This window comes from Hylaeus anthracinus, unplaced genomic scaffold (genome assembly GCF_026225885.1).
Source record: "Hylaeus anthracinus isolate JK02 unplaced genomic scaffold, UHH_iyHylAnth1.0_haploid 4, whole genome shotgun sequence".
Taxonomy (NCBI): Eukaryota; Metazoa; Arthropoda; class Insecta; order Hymenoptera; family Colletidae; genus Hylaeus; species Hylaeus anthracinus.
Window position 1 is genome coordinate 2278475 of NW_026535289.1, and position 24352 is coordinate 2302826.

Below are 24352 nucleotides of genomic sequence, written 5' to 3' on the forward strand. Positions count from 1 at the left end.
AACAATAATTACCTATTTATATAGATGATATACAAATATTCTATATAATTATGTCTACTCTAAAGACGACTAGTAATATGTGAGTATATACGTCACAATATAAATAGCTTATTTGAGAATGTTAATTAGTCCTTATTTAAACTACGTCAGTCAGAAATGTTTTAAAGAACGTTTTTCAGCCATCCATCACCACACCGTCACGTCAAAAGCAAACATGTGTAGACTTGAACGCAAAACAATAATGTCTTCAGAAATAAGGAAAAGGGTACACTTATTTATAAACAGACATACTTAGGCATGCCAGATCAAACTATTCCTTTGAACAATTTTAATAACGATACAAATTGTGTGTCTAAAAAAAATAGACATAAAAGTTGGTTGGTTGGTTGAAGTCTTCTACACCTAAAATCTCCTTGAACTAAAGGGCTGCAGAGTTTTAAGACTTCCTTATTGACAACAAAAACCTAAATCAATTCTCTAAAATAAAACAAAGGCCAATTGTACCGAATGAAAAATCGCAAGCATAAAATCATTATAATTAATCCATTGTTTTTCATTCCCAGTGATAGCTATCTCGAATTCTGGACATTTTGTTAGCACTCTTCTACTTTAATTTTATTAAAATCTATCCCAACGCAAATGCGACACTAATTATGCAATAAAACTAATTATAGTACGAAGGCAAAATTGCAGGAATCGATCGAGTAAAAGGAAATTGAAAGGAAGTCGACGTTATCGGTACCTCCGCAGATCAAGTTCACTCCCCACCATTCATTCTTCTTCTACTACAATTCATCGCGCGTTGTTGTTCACGTATTATCGTTCATTCTCGACTATTGGCCCTAATTTCGGCGAAAACCTTGAAACGTGCCAAGGATCAAACGCAGTTTATTTCGAGCTGTCGCGCACTTAATTTTCGCAGAGGACCAATTTACACTCCCGACTCGTGTAATCTCGTTGCAGGTTTTTGCATAGGATGAATAGGTTACACAATTCAACACAATTCTGAGGACCTCAATGGAACTTATTGTTTCACGTGGAGTTCCTTATGCTGAATCCAAATCAAATTGTAAAATTACGTTAGCATGTCAGGATTTGGAGGGAAATGGTACTAAACGTATCACAAAGACTGATTCTTGGAATGGTACATTATGAAACTAGTAAATACTAACTGAAAACGAGTAGAGATTTTAATTCAGTCGTGAGACAAGTACACAAAATATGTATCATTTCCTAAGTTGTAAGCTGTGGTTGACATCGGCATAGACTAGAGAAAATACTATTCTATTCTCTATCTTCGGTTCCATAAGCCTTCATAAATTTTTATTTCGGAAACCAACGTTTACTGAAAAGGATCACATTGGGAAAAATGGTTAAAACTCAGATGCAGAATACGCCTGAATTTATTCAGCTATTAATTTATCACGCATATATCCGCTATATCGAATCTATCAAAAATTAAATTTTAGTTGTATAGTGCTCTTCTATATTGGTACACGATGCACAAATGATTCAATGCTAGGGCCATATGTAGAGTCATGAAAATAAATGTATAGTACACAGTTTATTATTTGATATTTAATATTCATATTTCTTTTGTTTTCATTTAATTATCATATTGAAGAAGTTTGAGAGCACAGATGAGAACATTCTTATAAAATTAAAAGGGGAAAGAAAATGTTTACTATGTCGTTACACAATATTTATCTTTCCGGCGAATTAAGAAAAATATGAGTAATGTAAGCATTTATTTTTTTTCAAAAATTTGCTCTTGCCACATGTGTACCATCCAGGGCACAATCGATAATCTGTCAGGTTGCCTAGGAAGGTGAAAGATTCGGTGCATAGCCATTTGAATGCTTATTTTGGGAGCGCAAGACATGACCTCATCTAGCCTCGCTGCTTAAATAAGACAAGGGTGACGGATCGATGGGAGTAATTGTTGTCGTTTTAAGATCATTCGTCTTATGATTCATTCAGCTCGCGTTTTCCTAGCCTGTCTTTAGAGTGCATCAGTAGGACCACATTATTTTTCAAATAGTGTGATTTCATTACAACATTTTTATATGATAATTGTGGTCCTCAAATATGGTTCTCTTTAAATGTTTTGACTTTATAATGACTCATTTTCTAATAGTTAAAAATTGCCTTGAGTGTCGTATAAATGCTTATTAGTTGTGCTCAATTTTTTCACCTCAAACGGAAACATTAAAAATTTGATAAGTAGTATTCACAACATGTTATGGAGAATATCTCATTGCTAGATTTTAGATAACATATATAAGAATATTCAATTTAAATTTAAGTTCAATGGGTCTAGCAGTTTTTGACATTATATGGTGGCAAGTTGAAAAGATACATTTTCAATCCATATCCTTTGCCACGCCATTATCTAATAATTTCCGATGCAAATTTTATAAGACACACTTCAATAAATATATATTCATGTATTAAAAATTGAACCTTGTACGGTATATAATTATCATTTTAAAAATTCTCCAAAATTGTCTTGCTTTTTGGAAGGTGAAAGTAGTCATGCTTCGCAGTTAAATGACAATAAAATAAAGTCTCATTTGGAAATTATTTCTGGCGAAATGTATACAGGCCCTGCCTTCTTCCTTCACATAAGGGTTATATACTTCTTACAGACTAAGAAACTTTGTCTTCAGTCATACATACATGCGTTAAAAATGGCGCCTCACTCGAATGACTTAAGTGCCATTTTAAGAAATTCTTTCAATTCCACAATGATCTAAGCTTCGAAACTATAGGTACCAAAATATCGTTGAGTACGATTATTCTAGAAATTCGTAATTTCTTAACCCGTAATTCCCAGAGAAATTTGATTTAATTTATTTTTTGCAAGATGAATGCGTAATTACACGTTTCTACAATAACCCACTTCGACAACATTTTTGTACGTAAATTCTTTTTTTTAATAACCTATTAAATCCCCTAAAGGGTCATTACCAACATGCTCATTACTGACCATATTAGCAATCAAATTATAATGAAATCAAACAGTACACATTACAATATTGCACAGAACTTAACCTTAAATACAATTACTAAATAAGTACAGTATTACCTGATAGTAAGTAAATATCTTTTAAACTTCGATTACTATAAGACCAATAGAACATCTTAAAAATGACACAATGTTATTTTTTAACACACATTTGCATGTTTTATTCTTCTTCCAATTTTGTTTAGTAGTTGCCCTGTAAAAAATGAATTTTGCCCAATTTTTCACGTGTACCAGTATGTAGAAGTGCAGAGTAAAAGAAAAATTCAAAGATTAGGAATATATTAACTAGAAGTTCACGTATGATCAAACAGAGTAACAGATACAGGTGTATATACATATATTCAATGATTCAATAATTCAATATATGTATATATTCAATGGATCAATTTTTTATAAGTGAAGTAGTGATGAAGATTTAAAAATAAGATATTCAACAATTTTGTATTAAATGAAAAACCCTGTATATGATTGAAAACAAATTATCATATTCTTTAAGATTCATATAACCATGACATGAAATAAGAATTCAGGATTTGCATTCAATTCCTTAGGAATAATTCCCAAAGAAGACTTGCTTTTGAAGAAGTTTATATAAAGACTTCCCTGAAGTTCCCTCTCGCTGCTACGTCAAATAGTTGGCATTCTCGTGCGTTACTTAATCAGCCGATTACGTTCAACCGTTACCGAAAGCATTCTATTATGTTTAAACCGACAAAGTAACAGCTTCAATTCCGAAGTCTAGTGCTTCACTGTTCGTTGTCTCTCGTGGACGATCCGTTTCGAGCGGATCCCCTCCACCCCCAACCATTCAGACGCTCCGTGACCACGACGCCAACGTCGACGACGACGGAAGCGTTCCTCTCGCGAGTTACGAAAATTCCGACGCTCTTTGACGTTCCTTCGCGGGATTACGCTCTCCCCTCTCCACCCCAGCGTCCCTCGTGCTCCCCTATGCAGGCTAAATTCGAACGAGCTCGAGATTTTCGCGAAAAGACGAAAGAGGCGCTGACTCCTTGGGACATTCCGGCTCTAGGATGCTCTACGCTCGTTGCTTATAGTTTTCTTCGAACTATAGCGAAAGCTGGCGGATGTGGAGGTGGAAAATTGGGCGCGGACGACCTAGCGCTGGCATCCCGCTATCAGTCTACCGAGGGAGCGTCGCGACGATCGACGAGCGGCCAAAAATCACCTCGGACCTCTCCTTCTTTCGAATACGTCATCGAGCCGCGCTATCGGGGGCAGAGAGGTCCGAACGATCGAGATCAACACCTCCCGATCGCGACGATCGCTCGACGATCGGACGCAACTCCCTCCAACTCAGACCCCATCGAGTACCCTCATCTTTCGATCCTCCTGTCAAATAATTTTCACCCTTGAATGACCGCGAGTGGACTCAATCGTCATCTATAGGAAGTTCGCGATGAATCGAGCTGTAGAGATCGATACTGATCTCATCGTGGAGTTCCTCGGCTGTGACGTGTGGATGAAGTGTCCACTGGGAACGCGTGGACATTCATTCGATTCGGTGCTTCTATGATTGCGGGTACAGAAAGTGAAGTCATCCAACAGACTTGTCGCACACCTCTGGGACACCATCCTTTCCAAATCAAACCCCATCGAGTACCCTCATCTTTCGATCCTCCTGTCAACTAAGTTTCACCCCTAAATGACCGCGAGTGGGCTCAATCATCATCGATAGGAAGTTCGCGATGAAACTCTCAACAGAGATCGATACTGATCTCATCCTCGACAATGACATGTGGATGAAGTGTCCACCAAGGACTTGTGGCTATATCATCGATTGGTTGCTTCTATGACTTCGGGCATCGATAGTGAAAGCATCGAACAGTCTCGTCAGGGTCGCAGTCCTCGAAAGGACGCCATTAGGCATTATTTCAGCGACCGCTGTCACCGTGTCTGCCACCGATATCGCCACGACGACGACGAACACGACGGGGATGCCAATCGATCATCCGAATAAATATCGACGCGGCAACGTGATCGTCGGACTCGGAATCAATGCATCGATTAGGATTCCATCCGCCTTTACGTCCCTCGTTAAACGCCACTTGACTCGCGAACGCGGGGAACGCCCGCGAAATGTTTGGTTCGATGAATTCACGAGTGATAGGTGGTGACTGGTTCACGAGTGATAAATCTTGACTTGAAGGTAGTGGGATCTACGATCGATCGTCGGCTGTCATGGGGAGCGACTGCTGCAAGTGCGCCAATGGCAACAAACCCGCCATCACGGGTTCCTTCTCGGATGGATCGGCATACCGGTAGGGTTGCGAATTATTCGAACGGATGGTTCTGTCGTGGGGGGATTGTTGTGTTTTGTTGGTTTGAATTTGTTTGAGGATGGGAGTAATCATCTTGACTCTAACTACTAATAATAGCTTAGCACGTTGAGCGCCACGTCACCTATTATATGGGTGACAGGACTTTTAACTAAGGAACTAAAAGACCTGGTTTCGATAGTGAGATGATAAATAAAATAAATCTAGCGACAATTCGTAAACTTGATGACGTTGGAAAATTAAGTATTACCACAAAATGTTAGATTGTTACGCAGTTTCTAATCGTCTTAAACTAAAGCTTTAGCCTCGTAGAATTTTTCACGAGTATTACTTTGGCGGTCAACGTATTGGAGGTTCCTTCTTGTTGATTATGGCTCTCAGAGGTTGTAGCTATGTTTGATTGTACAAACTACTGGCATTCCTCGTGGGGATGCCAGAGAATGATGAAGAGAAGTGTTATAGTCATGTTATACGACTTCACACCCTTAGAAATATAAACTTACTCACTTTTTTATTATGTGTCAAGAGTGCACCATGATTGGGTTTTATCTAATGGGAGCCCTCTCCATGTGATAGTTTTATTTCATGAACAATACAGAAGACACATAATACACTAAAACATACAAAAATATTTATTTCTAACAATATAATATTTTTCAGCCAAGGCCACTAAAAATAAAAGTATGGGACTAAACTATTTAAAAGTTCGTTTATTACACATGATTAATAAGCATATAATAAATAAAGAAATGGGTTACAGTAGGTTGAAAGAAGATACAGTTGGAGACTGTGTTCGTATTGCAAAAAGACATATAGTATAAGATAAAGGAAAAGATTATATTTATTATAGAAGATAGACTGGAAATTAATGTCGGTTTTACAATTTTAAATACTTGTTTATCACTCATCAGCTCATTGATTTTTATCGATTTGGCATTGAAAAATGTGTACACTAGATTGCAAAAGGCTGTTGATAATGGGAGCGATTATATAATTGATTAAAAATAGAAATTTATTAAAAATTTTTTTGAATCTAAAAGAAACAACATTTCTTTCCAGTGTTCTTAATAGGAAAGATTCTTAACATCTCGTTGCTAGGTCGACAGTTAGCTTTCATCTTAATACCGACTTGCTATGCGCACAGTTGGCTCTATTTACAGGATAGGAACTAACAGAATAAGACAAAGTAATTCTTGCGTTATACTAGTTATGACCTCAAAGTTGTTTAAAGCAGCGAATTAACGCAGTCAAGCTACAGTTAAGAAGATTGATTGTATTGTCAAACTAGCTCAAACAATTTGTTTGGCTAGCAGCTACATGATTATTTATCAAGAAGGAACCTGTCAAATTCTTAAAATTTCTCAAATCTGAGTTCACGCATATAGTTCAAAGTTCATTCGAAGTATTTTTTTTCATAAAGTTTGTTCACGGAATATGAAACTTTACAGTCTGACCTTTAATTTTGCTTTTCTTTTGTCAGGGTACAATTGTTCTTTCGCAAAGTTATCGCAATTTCTGCATTATATCAGGAATCTGTTTGGAATGTGTGTGGAATATGGGGAACGTCCGAAATAAGTGTAGAATGCGCGTAGGATGATGCGTGGGATAAGTATGAAATAAGTGTGGAATATGTAAGGAATATTTGTGGAATTTGTGTTGTTATTAAAAAGTGTCATCAAAGTTCACTGTGTTGATTTTGGAATTTCATATGCTATTTTGGTATAAAATATGACTTATGCCGCCTGCATTATATATTACAATGATAATATTATTGTTACCCAAATTTCATAAATACATCTTGTGGAGAATATGTAAAATGAAAAAGGCTGGAATAACTATGGTATAGTTATATGAGATTTGTATCGAAATAGTATGAATTTTTAGGAACAGAACAATACATTTCTGTGGCGCTTGAAAAGTCCCTTCTTCTTATGAAGATTCCAAAATAATTCTACACATTTTCACCTATTCCACAATATCTACACATTCAACATTTATTTTACACTTATTCTACATCTATTTCAAAAATTTTATATGCATTCTCCTATACTCCACACTTCTTGTACACGTTTTCCATACACTTGACCCTCATCAATCTGTATTTTTTAATACATACATTTTACACACATTTCTCAAACAGTGCATGCAATTTATAACCCTAAGCATGCAATCTCCTCGTGGTACACCTTAGGCGTTTATAATGCACGCACAAAGCACTCTTTACGTCGTTATTACTTTGCAAACAAAAATTGTAGCCACATTAAAAATAAACAGAATCCAAACTCAAACTGTAGAGTTTAATATTCCATTGATATTTCAGGTAAGAATTAAATTGTTAAGATCCGTTTATGGTCAGTTTATGTTGGGCTTCCCGTCAAATAGTCAATATACATATTTAGACTTCGAAAAAATTTCTAACACTCAACCACGTTCCGAAGTAAGCACACCAATAAAACAGCGATTCCTCGATATTTCGAGGTCGAAAATCATAAGTCTTCGAACGCCTAGAGACTTCTAAATAAAAATCGGTTGCATGGTTCCAACGTATTTCGGGCAAACAAATGATCTAGAGCGGCTGAAACACTTGGCATTGCTCTACTGCCCTATTTTCGTCAACCTTTTTACCACGACAAACGACCAGAGGGAAAGAAACTGTCCGTTCGATGCCCGGCAGGATCGCGAGGATGCGCGTATGAACGGATTTCTCGAAGGCCGTCGATCGTTCGGATCTTTGAAATATCTCGCAACGATCTAGAAATACCGTGGCCAAAGATCAGTGGTGCAACCGCGTGCGATTGACGCAAGTTCATTAGGAACGCACGGCCACGACACGATTCTTACTTTTTCCCTTTTACTACCCTTTGTTTCTGACTTTCTACTTTTCCTAACTGCTTCTTCTCTTTGTGAAACGCCTCGATAGATAAACAACCCAGGGACGGTCATGTCAATCTTAAAATAACGATCGCGTCGAGGACAACAGTCCTGTGAATCATGCCAAAAATATTGTTAAGTCCTCCAGATTGAAAGAATCATTAACTGTTTCGGTACAAATCAAAATTGCTAAGCAAACGTCAAGTCTAACCTTGACATACATAGTCGTAGAGGGGAAGTACCGAAAGGGCTCAGTGCCAAATAATAGATTTCTCATTATGAAAGGAAAACCATGTCAACCACCGTATGTCAGAAAAATCAAACGTCTATAAGAGATAGCTTTATTATCATTACTCATGGATCTAAGACTTAGATATGAATATGTACTACATTTTATCAAATGTACGACGCAGTGACAGATAACTGGTCTGATCAATTGTGGTATAATCCCCTAGCTCATACTACGGAGGCGAAGGCTAGAGACAGGAGATTGTTTCATACCTAGTCAGACCAGCTAGCTAACTTCACTGCGCAGCAGGCCTACGTATACTCAACAAACATATATGAATTTATTAATAATAGAAACAATATAAAAAGGTTTAAAAACGTGTCTTTTCGCCTAGAAGGTTTTGCAAGACATGATTTATGATTCCAATACCTTCCTGACAATTCAAAAAAGTAAGAAGAAACACAATTTCTTCGTCAATTAATTTTCCTCTTATTTTATAAAATATTTACCACCTACTGTATGTATTGTAGGAACAGAATTATTGTCTCCTCACAGTATACGTGGATTATATTAAGTGTAGATTAATTCTATACCTTTGGACTATAACTCTAGTTTAAGTAGAAATATTTACTTTTCATTTTGTTACGTCGAAATACAAATTTTCAGTTTTTCAAATGAATCTGTACTGGTAGATAAGTTTCAATCTGATGACCATTGGAATACACCATATACGTTCGTACGCTGTGTCGATAAAGTGGCAGTTCATTATCATTTTGTATTATTAGATATAACTCCTCAATAAAGCATTTAAGAACATACGTTCATATAACATTTTTTTCTTACTTTTGCGTGTATAACATGCTAGCAAAGTTTGACCGGAAAAAACTGGGACAACCTGTATATCTTCGAAGTGCAGCAGCCTTCAAATTTTGCTTATCGTTATTTTTCTAACATATTACAAATATGCTTGATAATTATAATAATTTTAGAAGTATAATAATAAACAAAATTTCCTATAGTTGCATTGCAATGGCCATCAGGTTGAGATTTAAGTTATGTGCATATATACATTGCAATAGAGATCAAGTTGAGGACTTAGAAGATTTGTACTTCAGCATGGCAAAATGATGAGGAAGTCTATGTGTTTAATCTAGAGTTATAAATGATTGACTATAAAGGGACAGGATCCATTTCTACACCTAATCAATAAGATATTCTTTCTAAAAAAAATGAAGAGACCAAAAATGTTTCAAGAGAAGATTCTGCAAATGTGAAATCTAAACGGGAAGGGGCCTGATCGCGGTTATGGAACGCCGAATTTATTTCTTGCCCAGACAAAATAGACATTGCGTCACCGCGTACCGATCTGTTCGCTATGCCGCCACGTTGCGCTATACGTCGGCGTCGACGAGCGGACGCTCATACGCGCGACGATCGGCGGTGATCATCAAGGGTGCATTACGCGGGCAGACGCGCGAGTTGCGCAAACACGGTTTCGCGGACGGCTGAATGAGTCCGCAATAATAGATGTGGGTTCTTTCTAACTGTCTGCAGCAGCGAAGAAATAGCAAATAGACGGTGCGACGATGACCATCGGTCCGATTGGACCTCGGCCATCGCCCCGAGAGGAACCAGAAACTGACATTTAAGGATTGCAAAACCGCCCCCGTTCCGATAGAAAGTAGTTCCTCTCTGCTTTCTCGCTGAACGATCAAACACGTGTGCTTCTAGATCTAAGATCCATGTATCTTTTTGTTAAGGGTATGCGTTGGAGTAGGTCTGCTTCGTTTCGTTGTTTCTGTTCCTACATTTTAAATAATCACTAGATACTGTTTTGTTGATGTCTTGTTGTTTTTCTGATAGTTTATATAATAGAACTTAATATTTATATTTTTTTATCTTGGTGACACAGTAATTATAATCAATCGTATTCTGAAGGAGTGATAATTTAAAAATTTTAGTTAAAACTTTTGTCAATTGAAATAAGTGATTTAATCTATTGTTATGTTTTATGTTTGGCATAACGAAAACTTTAAAGATTAACGAGTAACTTGAATATATAATAAGGTGTGTACAATACAAATGTCAACAAAGGTAATTAAATGTGTTCTTAGTTTCGGAACGTCAGCATTCAATGGCGTCTTGTTCGAATATGACAGCTTCACAGGCGATCAATCCGATCGCCTTCTTCTCGCTGTCTTCTTGTTCCGGTCGCGAGCACCAGCAGGCCTTGGATCCATCCAAAGAGTGCTCGCAACACTATTATTATTCTTTTTTTTTGTTATTGCAGAATTCGATTTCTATTTACACAGAAATATGTCAGTATGTATTGCACTATATGTATTATTCTTTCTATGTAAATTCGATATATCGCTCCTCGACACTCAGAGCGTTAAATTTCAATAGTGTGAAAAGATTGAACGTTATCTCATGTTGTATGGTTACAGAACACGCGGAGATGTACCGTTGCAATCCGATCGATATCGCGTTCAGATGAGAGGCAACGTCGTCCAGGTGACGTTGACTCAATCACAAAAAGACGACACAGGTCATTATGCTTTGGTGGCGACGAGGGTCGGCCAAGGATTTGACAAGGGATCCTCGAAGAGGATTCACCTCAAAGTCGACGAACCCATCTCCGAGGAGGGCGATCCACCAGTTTTCCTGCGAAGGCTCACCGATCTTGCGGTCAAGGTCGGCACCAGGACCAGGTTCCTCGTGGAAATACGAAGTTCGACGACACCGACGGTAACATAACTCGTAACGCTATAAACACTATAGAAAAATCACAAATAAACGTCGAATGTGAACGCTATAAACACTATAGAAAAATCACAAATAAATGTCGAATGTGAATAGATATTTACAGTGCTATGATAGATATCAAAGGTGGCTGTACCTGAGGAAAAAAGTGGGAACCACTTCGTTATAAATTGCGACATTTAAAAATACCTAATAATAATCATGGTTAATATATTCGTGAACTAAGTAGCCGGTATTTTTCGTTAAAACATAAAGAACATTTAAACAAACTTTCATCCAAATCGAATCGAAATTTCGGTAGTTATAGAAAAATTACAACTACACATACAGGGTTCGAATTTTAAATTAATAGTTGTGGAAGAAAAGGTCATTTGTTCATAAAATTACATTGAAATTGCTAGTCATATTAATCCATTCACTGCCAACTACGAGATGCCTCATAGTTCAAATTGATTGCAATTACTCAAGGGATAAGTTTATAACCTTTTAGTTCACGAATTATTGCAAAAAAGATTGTAAATTTTGTTTTTAAAACAACAAATTTAATATCACTTTTTATTATCAAAATAATAACCTAGATTACTAGGCAAAGAATTAATGGTTCCAACAATTGCAATGCCAAAAAAAAGTTGAAGAACCTCGTAAGTTCCAAAGCTGATTAGTCGAGGAAGACAACGCGGAATCCGTGCCAATTTGTGTGATTACCCGGAAGGGTGTAGCGAAATCAGTCGGTGAATTATAGCCATGAATTTCTGGTGGTTCTTCTGTCTCGGTAGCAGACGAAGCAGGAAACGTATCGCACTAAAAGGGACCCCGCAGAGGTCCATGACCCGAGCTTGAGACGAATAAGAGAAAACGAAGATCGTTACGCGGTCTTATGCGTCGTATTACGACTATTATTACGCGCGCACGTACACTATCCCTGAAACTATGCCCACCGATCTGCTAAATCTGCGTTCGCTCGTAAACCTCCAAATGGTCGTTTTCCATAGTAATGGTTTCCAGCCAACGTTGCGTAACGTTTTAAAAAATAACGAAAATTCTCTAGATGCGTAAAAAGTAAAAGCACGACTTTAGAGCCTTAAGCGAGAAATCTTGTTGGACTTCATATTTTGATCGAAATGAATTTTAATTGAGGACAAAAATATTGCTAGACTGAAAAGAATTATACATTGAAACAGTCACAGTGTCTTCAAGAAGGTATTACAAACTGGTGCTTTCAAACAAAATTTTATTTTATACATATATTCTTTATATGTAGAACTTGAAAAATACATCTGCCAAAAAATTCAACACAGTACCTGAAAATTGACGCTCTAAACTATGTAGAATACCCCCTTAATGAAATGCTTCGAAAATTAATTGCATTCACATAAGTTACGTTTTTTATTTTTTTTTTTTTTTAGTTAGATCATGGCAAGTGGAGGGTATCATATGAATCTACCTGACCGTTGAGTTTTCTTTAACGCGTGGTGTGTTTGACAAACCGCTGACGTCAGCGAGCACCGTAGTCATTTAAATCATTCAACGTAGCCGTTGTTTTTTAATTCCAGATTACTTGGCAGAGAAATGCCGAAGAGGTTCACGCTGGTTCGAGATTCTCTTTCGTCCACGAAGGGAATTTCTATTGCGTCGACGTGGCTCCTGTCACGATCGAGGACGAAGGATACTGGACCTGCATGGCGGAAAATCGAAGCGGCAGATCTTCTTGCGCCTCCCGTCTGACGGTGATCGGTAAGAAGTACCCTTTATCATTTACCACATTTGAATGTCCAAGCGAATTTAATTCGCCATTACAAGAATTTTATTTAGTCTTTGCGAAAAGAAATTATTTCTTGATTACTCATATGAATGTACTTTCGTTATTTAATTGTTGTCAAAGATGATGCAAAGAAATCAGACTATTATTGATAGTATTGATCGTTTCGTTTATTTGATTTCCAATAAAACAAGTAAACATCACCATTAATTCTGTTTTGATCAAGTTCCATATCGCGCATGTTACAGAATTAAGGATTTAAGGGATTGCTCCCTGTATTTGGAGCTTGACCTGAGTAAACTGGAAGCAAATCTTAACGGCCGACTTCTGTTCCTCGTTTCTACACTACTACCAACAATTAGCGGGACACTTTTTCAAACCGTCGTAACTATGGGAGTTTTCAACCGATTGAAATGAAACTGCGTGAGGAGTACTTTTGAAGTGCCCCCTAGGCGTGTGTACAGTTACATTGGCGAGGGTTGACACGAAGAGTATTGAGTGGGCCAGCATTCAGAAGCGGAGCGACGGCCTGCACCCGTACGTGGTCAGACCAGACCGGACTCCAATTTAACGTGGGCTGACCACTACGGGCGCAGGGTCTCGTACCACTTTTGAATTCCGTTTCCAACCGGCCCACTTAATACTCTTTCAAATCTGCTCCGATTTGACAATGAAAGCGTGATTCAAAAAATCTGATTTTTTGGGGATCTGTTAATAAAGCATTCGCGCGTCAGAATCCGCGAACAGCGTTAACGTGGGAAAAGATATCAAAACTGTGTCGTCCCAATGCCTTGGACCGTACCACATGTGTTCCACGCAACGAAACATCGTTCCAACCCTTACACTTTGGGGTGGACCACCTCTATCTCTGCCCCCTCCCTTCAGCTCTGGGGGCAGTTTTCGCAATGAGACCTTTTCGGCATTCATCCTTAACGTATCAAGAACAAACATGGCGAATTTCATCGTCCCCTGATGTGTGAAAGTGCTCCCTTATGAAGGGGGTTGGAAATTTGCGAGCTGTTCCACCCCCCAAAGGGTGCCTATGGGGTGCACGGTAGAGGTGATACCATTTTCTTGATCAGGGGGGTCCAGAGAATGCATTGAGCCCAAAATCGAGACCGTCGTCCAAAAATTGTGGATTTTAGAGGGGGTGGGAGTTTAGGGGGGTGGGTTTGTCCAAGAAGGATTTCAAGGGGTGAATTTTGTAGAGGGCATCAAGGAGGGTCGCCCCAAAAGTTTTTTTAAAATTTTTCATCCTCTTCTGTCATCCCTGGCCTGTTTCAAAGAGGCGTTTTTCTACACCCTCCTCTTTAGGAAGGTGAATTAACCCCTTCGTGTCAACCCTCGCCAATGTAACTGTACACACGCCTAGGGGGCACTTCAAAAGTACTCCTCACGCAGTTTCATTTCAATCGGTTGAAAACTCCCACAGTTACGACGGTTTGAAAAAGTGTCCCGCTAATTGTTGGTAGTAGTGTAGAAACGAGGAACAGAAGTCGGCCGTTAAGATTTGCTTCCAGTTTACTCAGGTCAAGCCTCAAATACAGGGAGCAATCCCTTAAATCCTTAATTCTGTAACATGCGCGATATGGAACTTGATCAAAACAGAATTAATGGTGATGTTTACTTGTTTTATTGGAAATCAAATAAACGAAACGATCAATACTATCAATAATAGTCTGATTTCTTTGCATCATCTTTGACAACAATTAAATAACGAAAGTACATTCATATGAGTAATCAAGAAATAATTTCTTTTCGCAAAGACTAAATAACATTCTTGTAATGGCGAATTAAATTCGCTTTAAAGTGTCCCGCTAATTGTTGGTAGTAGTGTATTTCTGACTATACGGGCAAACGTGGAATATCGCATTTGATGATCGAGTTAAAGTAGAAAATTGCGATGAAATGAGTGGTGGAAGTCCAATAACGATCCCTCCAAGAATTAGTTACTTCTTTCACAATGCTTCGAGATTAACTTTGAAAATAAACATGAAATTATGAAGGGGTCATAGATAACTTTGAACTGTTAGTCATTATTTTAGTCTAGAAGGTTAACAGAAAAGTGTATCATATTCTATAAAAAAAAAGAAATTACCTTGAAATATACACCTCTTCTACACTTACTAAAAAAAGACATCACTATCATCATCAATATCACCCCTAAATCAAATCAAATAATATATTCCTAAAGCATTAATTTCTATTTTTAAAAATGAACGACTTATCCAAATGATTTTCTTAAAATACATCAATTTAATTTTAATGAATTGATTCTTGAGTACTTTCCCTGGGAAAGAGTAATTCCTTGAACATCTATTTGCACCGGTTAAACTAAATTTTTATGATCCACAGTCCCAAAAGCCTACAAAAGACCAGAATTCGTCGAGGAACTTCGTGCCCTCCTCACAGAGACTGGTACGGTGTCCTTGGAATGCAAGGTGGTTGGTGTGCCTACTCCTGTGTTGAGATGGTTCAAGGACGACAAAGAGATCAAGGCTGGTGATGTCTTCGCTCTAACTGCCAATCCTGATGACCCAACCTCCCTTGGCATTTATACGTGTGAGGCGGTGAATTGCATGGGCGTCGCTTATTCCTCTTCTAAAGTGAGTACTTGGAATAATATCCTTCTCACCCTTCAATTGTCTTCAACTACTGTAGAAAAAATTAAACATCCTGGTTTTAAAGACCTGTTCAGTAATTTTAGATTAAAAAGATTGACTTCTTTCTACATGATATGGAATATCAATTTCAAAATTCTAATAAAAAAATTGAAGGATAAATTGAACAGAATCTTTTTCTCAATCAATCTTCCATTTTTCTTTTCACTTATTGATTGAGACCCTCCAGAAACTTACTTGCTACTTCTAAACAATTGGAATAGTATGAAATCATGGGCATCACAAACACCTAATACGAAGATCATTACATTTACAAACGAGGTTATATGTATGTTATCAAATGTTATATATTATCTATTATGTTCGACTCGATAGGTGCATGTAGTTGGAAAAGGTAGCAGAGAAGGTTCTTTAAAGCCAGCGGATTCTCTGACGCCATCCGGTCCTCTTCCTGTTTTCAGGAGAATTCTGCAGGACGAATGTTGCAGAATCGGGGAAATACTTCGACTTTCTTGTCAAGGTACATTATCCTTTCGTAATTCGATTCTTCTTCAGTTCTCTAGAATGTTAACTATTTTCTCTTAGAAACTTTTCATTTTCTGATACATGTGTATTCGTCATTTGTGATCATTTTAAGAAACATTTTATATAAATTTTAAAGAGAATCAAATTCTACACAAAAAAGTTAAATAACCAATTTCTCTATCATTTCTAAAGAAAATTAAATTATATCTTACAATTGGATTCTTGATCTGTAATTATTCTACATTTATCATTATTTGTTTTGACTTTTCTATATTTAATCTATGCTTGCTGATTTGTCTTTTCTGACCATTTTTGTTGTTTATTTTTGATTCTGTCAATACTCGACATCACCTTGCAATAGTTCAAGTACCACCATGGCCAAAGGCTATTACGTGGTACAACAAAGAGGGACGGATCGATGCCAGCGAGAAATACCACGTGATGGAGGATGGTCTCGGTGGATACTCTATAGAGGTAAATCCCGTGGAAGCCATGGATGAAGGCGAATGGAAGTGCGTCGCGACGAGTGCAGAAGACATGAAGCAATTTACTACTTCCTACGTTGCAATGTCCAGTGAGTATTTTATTACACGAATGATTGTTTTTCTTTCATGATGTTGCACACCAGTGTTCTCCAAATATCACTTTTCCATGATCTCCTATACAAGAGTGTACTTCTCTCTTGGTTAAAGTTAAATTGTTATTGTTTTACTATGTATATTGTTTTACTAAACAATGTAGCCTTCTATCAATTCCTATTATCTTATCAACTGTTTTCTTATATTAATGAAATCAATAATACAAACAACCCAAACTAATCGATTTTTCCTTGGACCCGTAAAGTTCCAAAGAATTACAGAAAACCACGTTTCATGGAAAGCTTGAAAGCCGTTTTAACCGAAGAAGGATTGGTGTCCTTCGAATGCAAGGTCGTTGGATTTCCCACTCCATTGCTGAGGTGGTTCAAAGACGGCCAGGAATTGAAGCCAGGAGACGTTTATCAATTAACTGGGACCAACTCCTTGGGTATCTTATCGTCACTATCTTAAGTGCTTCTCTCAACTTCTTCGTCCTATTTCGTTACAATTTTCTTTCCAGGTTCCTACTGTTGCATCGCGAGAAACTGCATGGGTGAAGCAAAGAGCACAGCTGAATTAACTATCGAAGACATTCAGAATCAACTGAACGAAGAAGAACGCCTGCAACTGTTGAGCACGAATCAACCACCTACGTTCATCAAGGGCCTCAGGAGCTGCGAGGCGAGGATCAACGATGATTTTCGATTTACAGTACAAGGTAAGCCCATGTGGGTCGTTTAATTAATTTTATCCTGAACATTTCTTCATCGGCTATTCAATTAATTTCTTTTACTCTTCTAAACGTGCTGGGGTCTAGACTTTATTTTCTAGAGATTCAACAAGATCTAAAACTGCATTAAACTTTGTAACTGAATAATTTATGGTAGACCCTTGCAATTTACACTTTCAAGAAGAATTAAAAGTCAACTGAGGAATTCATTTTAAAAAAGTAGTTTCGTGAAGATTTTTCAAGAAATTTGTTTTAAGGAATTAATTTTATAGAACTTATATTTCACGTCAGGACTACTTATTAAATTTAGAGACGTAGAGTAAATTTTACAACAATTCTTGGAACGATCTAGCATGCAAACAAAACACAGGTGACACTTCTAGAATCGAACGATTACCGTGCCTCCATTCTACGCCAGTTTAATGATCTATGAGTCGTGTGATACTCGAATTTATAAATCTTACAGTCAGTATTGCCCCCGAGCCAAGCCTCTCTTGGTACAGGGACGACGTGCAGGTGGAACAGAACGAGAAATATCTAGTCGCCAAGGAAAATCTTGGCACGTGTCACCTCGACGTACGAAAACTAGAATTCGTCGACCAAGTAAGTAACACATGTCTTTCTTCAGGAAACGTATGCAATTGGACGCACAAAAATAATACCGACATTGATGCATTTTGTAGTCGAACTATTCATGTTTTGTTTTAAACTATTGTACAACTTGTGAAAAGCTTATGAACAAGTTAGAAAAGGCGAAAAAGTATTGAAAAATACATGATGCTATTCAATCATCGGGACCTGTAACGTTCTTTCACCATATTGACTAAATGAAACATTTGAAAAGAAGTGACTATAAAAAATATTGAAAAATAGATAAATTACGTGATCTGAAAAATTCATTCATCGCGTTGACTAAATGGAACATCTGGAAAAAGAAATCAAATAAATTTTGTAAAGTACAGCAGTATAGTTAGTAATACATTGAACAAATATATCTAAAAATGGTTGAAATCTACTGAAACAAAAAATGCATTAAAATGTGTACGTTGTTTTGAATGCCCAATACCATTTTACTATATTGTACTATATACTTTATACTATATTATAGTATAAAAACGACAGAACAGAAAATATTAATTCACTGATCATTTTCGTTATTCAGGCTGAGTGGAAGTGCGTGGCCTCCAACGATTTTGGTCACAGCGTCACTTCCTGTTTCCTTAAATTAATCATTCCCAAGCACTTCAAGAAGCCGAAGTTTCTGGAGAGTCTACGCGCCATATTGTCAGAGGAGGGCGCGGTGAACTTGGAGTGCAAAGTGATCGGTGTCCCGCAACCAATTCTCAAATGGTACAAGGATGGCGTCGAGTTGAAACCTGGCGACATACACAGGATCATTTCAGGACAAGATGGCACTTGTTGCTTAGGGACTTACACCTGCGAGGCTACCAACTGCATGGGAACCGTCAGCAGTTCAGCGTCCCTGCTAGGCTTCGAAGGTAACAGTCTCTATGATATGGAAAATTCAAATCAAACACTTACATCGAGTTTCAGGATTTTTACAATTTAACATAAAGATATGCTTCATAGAAAATACAAAAATTGTTTAATTTACTTTCTCGTCGTTAGAGTATAGTCTAAGTAACAAACAAAGGTTCTACATTTCTTCTTCTACACTTGAGATAGGTGATTTTAGTGAAATCGAAATATACTGTAGTTCGTGTAAACTTAAGAGGGGTTTAAGTTACCACCATTGCCATTAAGATGGCTTTGAATTTGTTAAAAAACTACATGACATCGAACTTTGCATTGCCTATTTCAAAACGATATTAGATATCGGATATCTGCAAAGCATCGAATAATGCATTAGCAAGGAATCAGAAATGGCTAGAAATTTTTAATTGTTTAGAAACTCATAGTTCAAGCTACTTCCACTTAATGAGGCTTCGTCGCGTTGTTCTATTCGCAGATAAAATCCCCGTTCGGAAAGAAGCAAAGGAAGTTCAGTCACCAAATGGCCATGAACTCGCCAGAAACTTGTCGCTTTCAACGATCCACGAAGAAAGAACATCGCAATTGTACGATACACCGCAAACCGATCATTCCGTCACGTTGGACGATCGAGGCGAAGTGTCCTTCAGCTTTGACGGTAAGGAGGTTTCCGTCAGTCTCTACGAAACACCTGATCTCACCGAGGAGGAAGCCCTTCAGATCGTTGAGATGTATGCCGATCAGTTGTCTGAACACGTAACAGGTAGGTGGAGCAACAATTGTCAAATTAATTATTGTCGATAGAATTCGTTAGCCTTCTTTCCTGAACACATTTTTTAATCAACTTCTGCACATTTATAGTTCTTCACATATTGGATCTGAAGGTATATACTTTTAATAATAGTTGATTAATAGTTTACGAAATATTTAACGTGAAGTTTTTAAGGATTCTATATACAAACATTTGCATACCAAACATTAGCCAAATTAAATTTTACTTGAATGTAATTCATACTTTTTAAATATATCTTTTACTTATTAATTAAATATATACCACGCTCTATAAATATAACTTATACTTATTAATAAAACGTAATTAAGATTTTCAAAAATCTCATGGTTTAAAACTTGGATAGAAATATGTTCACCCTTGATACTTATACTACCAAGAACAAAACGCTCCTTAAAACGTGAACATTAAATTAGGAAATATTTAATTTCCTAAACTGTCACCTTTCTACACCCCCAGACAAAAAGATAGCACACCTGTGCTATCTTTAATATCTTGTGTTAAGATTATGCTAGCGTGGAAACTCTGTGCTATATGTATAGCGTACTTTCTACGGATATGTAAACATAACATAGATTGACTTTACTTCTATAAGTTCTCTTTGTTGGAAGAGGAACACATAATCCGACGCAGACAAAATGATAGCACCCTTGAACTATGTTTCCATATTCTTCAGTGTTTCGTGAATTTGCACGGAGTTAATACGTCTAATTTGTGTTCAGATCTTTGTTAAATCGCTATTCTGATAATGGGTCGTGGAAAGAAGCTCAGTGAAAGCGAAATAAGTGTGATTATACCTCTTCGGAAACAAAACTTATCCATTACCCAAATTGCAAAAGAAGTCAGTCGCAGTCTAAAAGTTATATGTAATTTACTAAAAGATACATGTGCGTATGGAACAAAAAAAAGTACAGGAAGGCCAGCAGCATTATCGGAGCGTGATACACGAGCAATAATACGCGCTGCTTCCAATTAGTGTGCCACTGCGAGAGAGATCGCCAAGAAAGCTGAAGTGGAAACCAATATTCAAAATGTTCCACGTGTACTTCAGACTAGCAACATTATAAATCGGTCTAGATTAATGGCAAAACCATCACTAAACGCAAGACATAAGGAGGCACGCTTGTTATTTGCAAAGGAACATGTAACTTGGAAAGAAACATGGATAAAAGTAATCTTTACGGATGAGAAGAGGTTCAACCTTGATGGCCCAGACGGATGTATACATTATTATCGTAATGTTCGTAAACAATCATTGACAAAAATCCGACGTCAAATGCGTGGAGGCGGCGTAATGGTCTGGGCTGGTATAGGATATAAAGGGAAAACAGAAATTAAATTTATAGAGGGCACAATGAATAGCACTCGTTATCTCGAATTAATAAAAATTCAGATTTATACATATGCAGAACGCATTACTGTTACACCGTATACATTCTAACAAGATAATGCTGCAGTACATACTGCTAAAATTATAAAGGAATATTTTTTAAAAGAGAATATATCCACTCTTCAATGGCCGGCGTACTCAACTGACCTTAATATAATCGAAAATTCCTGGGCAATGCTTTCGCAAGCAGTATATGCTGAAGCCCGACAATTTTCGAATATAAACGAGTTAAAAACTTATATTATGAATAAATGGGAAAATTTGGCATAAACAAAACTTAAAGACCTATATAATTCTTTACCGAAAAGGATGATCGAAGTCCTAGAAAACAAAGGAGGTTCTACGCATTATTAGAAAAATATAGTTTTGTATATATATTATATATATATATATATTTTATATATATAATTATTATATATATATATATTATATACTATATATATAACACCTGTGCTATCTTTTTGTCTAGAATTATACACCTGAAACAACACATCCTCGGCTTGTAATACACTAAATATGAACTTAAAAATTAACTTTCAAACTCTACCATTGTGCAAAACATCATTAAATAGTGACCATTACACATGAATCTAATTCATGTCCAACACGCCATATTCAAGGTCTGATTCTATACTTTTCGCAGAGCATAACGTCATCGAGCTTCCGCCAATGAGATTCGTCAAAGAGACTTCGACCTCTGGTAACCTGTTAATGGAAGCAGTGGTGATCGACGTGTCCCCCGACTACTTTGTCAGCGCCGAAGACGGCGACGACCTTCGCACCGAGGCTGACTTCGAGGACGTTTCGATAATGGACGACATCACGCGGGTTCTTTCCTCCCCTGAACGCGACTCTCGTAGTTCCCTGAAGAGGTCAGCCAAATACAGCTTGGACGAGGACGAGAAACCCCCGACGAGACCTCCGAGGAAGAAGTCGAGTTCCTCTTCCAAAAGTGAAAAGAGCGAGAAGAGTCAAAGAATGGAATCGGAGAGCTTCCATAGCGCTCAGAAAGACGAAAGATTCTCCCCGGTCTCCCCGATTTCTCCTGTATCCTCGCTGAAACAAGACGACAGTGACACCTTCGCCGACGCCTTGTCTTCGGCGCGGTTATCCATCTCGGAGAACCAAGTTCACAAACTGTACGAGGGCGTCCAAGATAGAAAACGCAGCCTAAGCAGAGAAAAGACAGCTGGTTCCAGCATAGACGACGGGATAGGCGGCGATTCGTCCTTCGATTCCGTCACTGGTGCCCCGAAGAAGAAAAGACACCGAAAGAAGAAGCACAAAAGAGAAAAGGGCAGCTCGGAGGAGTCCTCGATCGGCAGCGAACTCGATGGTACACGACGAAGAAGCAGGTCGGGCAGCGCGCAAACAGAGCTGCATCAGCGTATAGAGTCTATAAACAAAACAGAAGAGCCATACATCGAGGACGTGGCTGATAAATCGTCGGAAAAGAAGCAGTCGGCCAGCGACACAGAGAAATCGTTATCGAAGAGCAGCAAGGAAAGGCTGCTGGACAACACAAAGAAGCTGAAGGGCCCTGTTATCGCGGTACGCGACACCTTGGTCGACATAGACAGCCTCTGTTTCAAACTGGACACTGAAAATGAAGAAACCTGCAGAAACCTAGTGACGGAGTACATCATCAGACCCATCCAGTGCCTCTGCGAGGAGGTGTCCGCCATAGAGTCCAAAGCTTTGAAAAACGCTGGCGACAGATCGATGATGCAAACGGTTCGAATCACCCTGCTGGAGGCAATCGGAGGACCGACGGAGGAGCTTCTGCGCGGTATGGAGCTGATAGAGCGTCAGGAAAACATAAAAACGCGTAAGACAGACCTGATGGCGATCCTGGAGAGTCTCACGGATCCTGTTGACGAAATCCTCGTGGGGATCACCAAGATAGAGCACGAACTTACCGGTCGAGCGAGGGGAGAGAAACCGATTGCTCTGATCAGAATGACATCAGCTGTGTCCAAACTCGACGATAACGTGAGGAACGTTCTGGCGATAGACGAAACTTCGCGACTGGCTTCGAGTATGGAGGAGGTTCTCGGCACGTTGGATTTCTTCTTGAACGACATTTCTGTGGATCCTGCTAAAGGAACCATAGAGACCGTGGATACGGTAGTGGTTGAATCTCTATCGAAATCTCTGGAAGACATGGCGCGGGCTTTGAATCCTTCCTCAAAAATTGGAACGAGACCCGAAGGCGTTACCAAAATCATGGACGAGCTTTTAACTCCTACGCGCGAGCTGAAAGCAAAATTGGACACCTTGAAGACTGCTCTGGAGACGTACAAGACCAAAGGCATTCTATCGGAGCATCGCACGAAATTGATCGAGTCTCTGCAAGAGTCCGTGGGAAGGATCGTGGAAGAGATCCGAAGAGTGAGGGAAGGGAAGACCGTAGAAGATCGTCGTGCAACGATCGAAGAACCCAAGCAGGATGTTCTGCGAGAAGTCAGACTGACTTTGCAGGAAGCTTTGAGATTGTACGAGAACATTGCTGGTACTCTTGATCCTCGACTGTCCAGTATTTTCGATCGAGTTGACGAGATGTACCGAAGACTGAGGACCCCGCAGAAGAAGGAGATCGGCATCGAGACCTTGGCGAGCCTCGAAGGTCCCCTCTACTCCTTGCAGTGCGCTCTGACATCGGTTCCCATCGCTGAAAACTCGAAAATGGTCTTGCAATTGTTGGAACCGGCAGTTGGGCAACTGAAATCGACGATACTGGCTCTGGATGAAAACTCGTTGCAGCCTTTGATGGAGATTCTGAGTAACATCGACAAAACGGTTCAAGGAAGAGTTGAAGAATACGAGGAGTCAGTGTCTACTAAATCGGGCCAGGAGGAAGTGCAAAACTTAACAGACAGGGTCCTGGATCCCTTGATCGACGTTCAGTCAGCTATAAGCTCCGCTCTCGAAAACGTGGAGGACGCGGACTCCGTCGCCAACGGAGCAACTAGTCCTCATAGGTCACTGGCATCCTCAGAAGTAGCCGCTTGCCTGGTGGAGCTGAGGCAATACGTCTCTGACGCTGCTCGCATAGCGATGACGCTGCGGGAGGACGAACTGTTGGACAGCTTGATAGACTTGAAGGAGCCTCTGCTAGACTTGCAGACGGCTGTTGCGTCCGAGGAACGAACGATCGAAGAGCTTCAAGTGATACGCAAGGTATATGGAAAAATGCGAATTGAAACGGCCGGTAGAAACGCTTGTTCGAATTTAGAAACGAAACGACTTTATTATAATACAGTTTTCTCGATTTTCA

General features: G+C 38.6%; 1 protein-coding gene across 4 annotated transcripts in view; it reads left to right on the forward strand.

The window, feature by feature from the left end:
- The window catches only part of LOC128894529 (titin homolog), a 99786-nt gene that overhangs the window by 4499 nt on the left and 70935 nt on the right, over window positions 1-24352 (forward strand). For 3 of the 4 annotated variants that reach the window (XM_054156313.1, XM_054156314.1, XM_054156316.1), the window contains exons 3-13: window positions 10876-11176; window positions 12745-12925; window positions 15306-15556; window positions 15947-16091; window positions 16458-16670; window positions 16940-17122; window positions 17195-17392; window positions 17871-18007; window positions 18567-18903; window positions 19374-19658; window positions 21719-24255. In XM_054156313.1, coding sequence (XP_054012288.1) covers window positions 10876-11176; window positions 12745-12925; window positions 15306-15556; window positions 15947-16091; window positions 16458-16670; window positions 16940-17122; window positions 17195-17392; window positions 17871-18007; window positions 18567-18903; window positions 19374-19658; window positions 21719-24255 — 4768 coding nt within the window. Of the gene's footprint in view, window positions 1-4214; window positions 5311-10875; window positions 11177-12744; window positions 12926-15305; window positions 15557-15946; window positions 16092-16457; window positions 16671-16939; window positions 17123-17194; window positions 17393-17870; window positions 18008-18566; window positions 18904-19373; window positions 19659-21718; window positions 24256-24352 lie in introns of those variants that run through there. The other variant, XM_054156315.1, reaches the window with a different exon arrangement.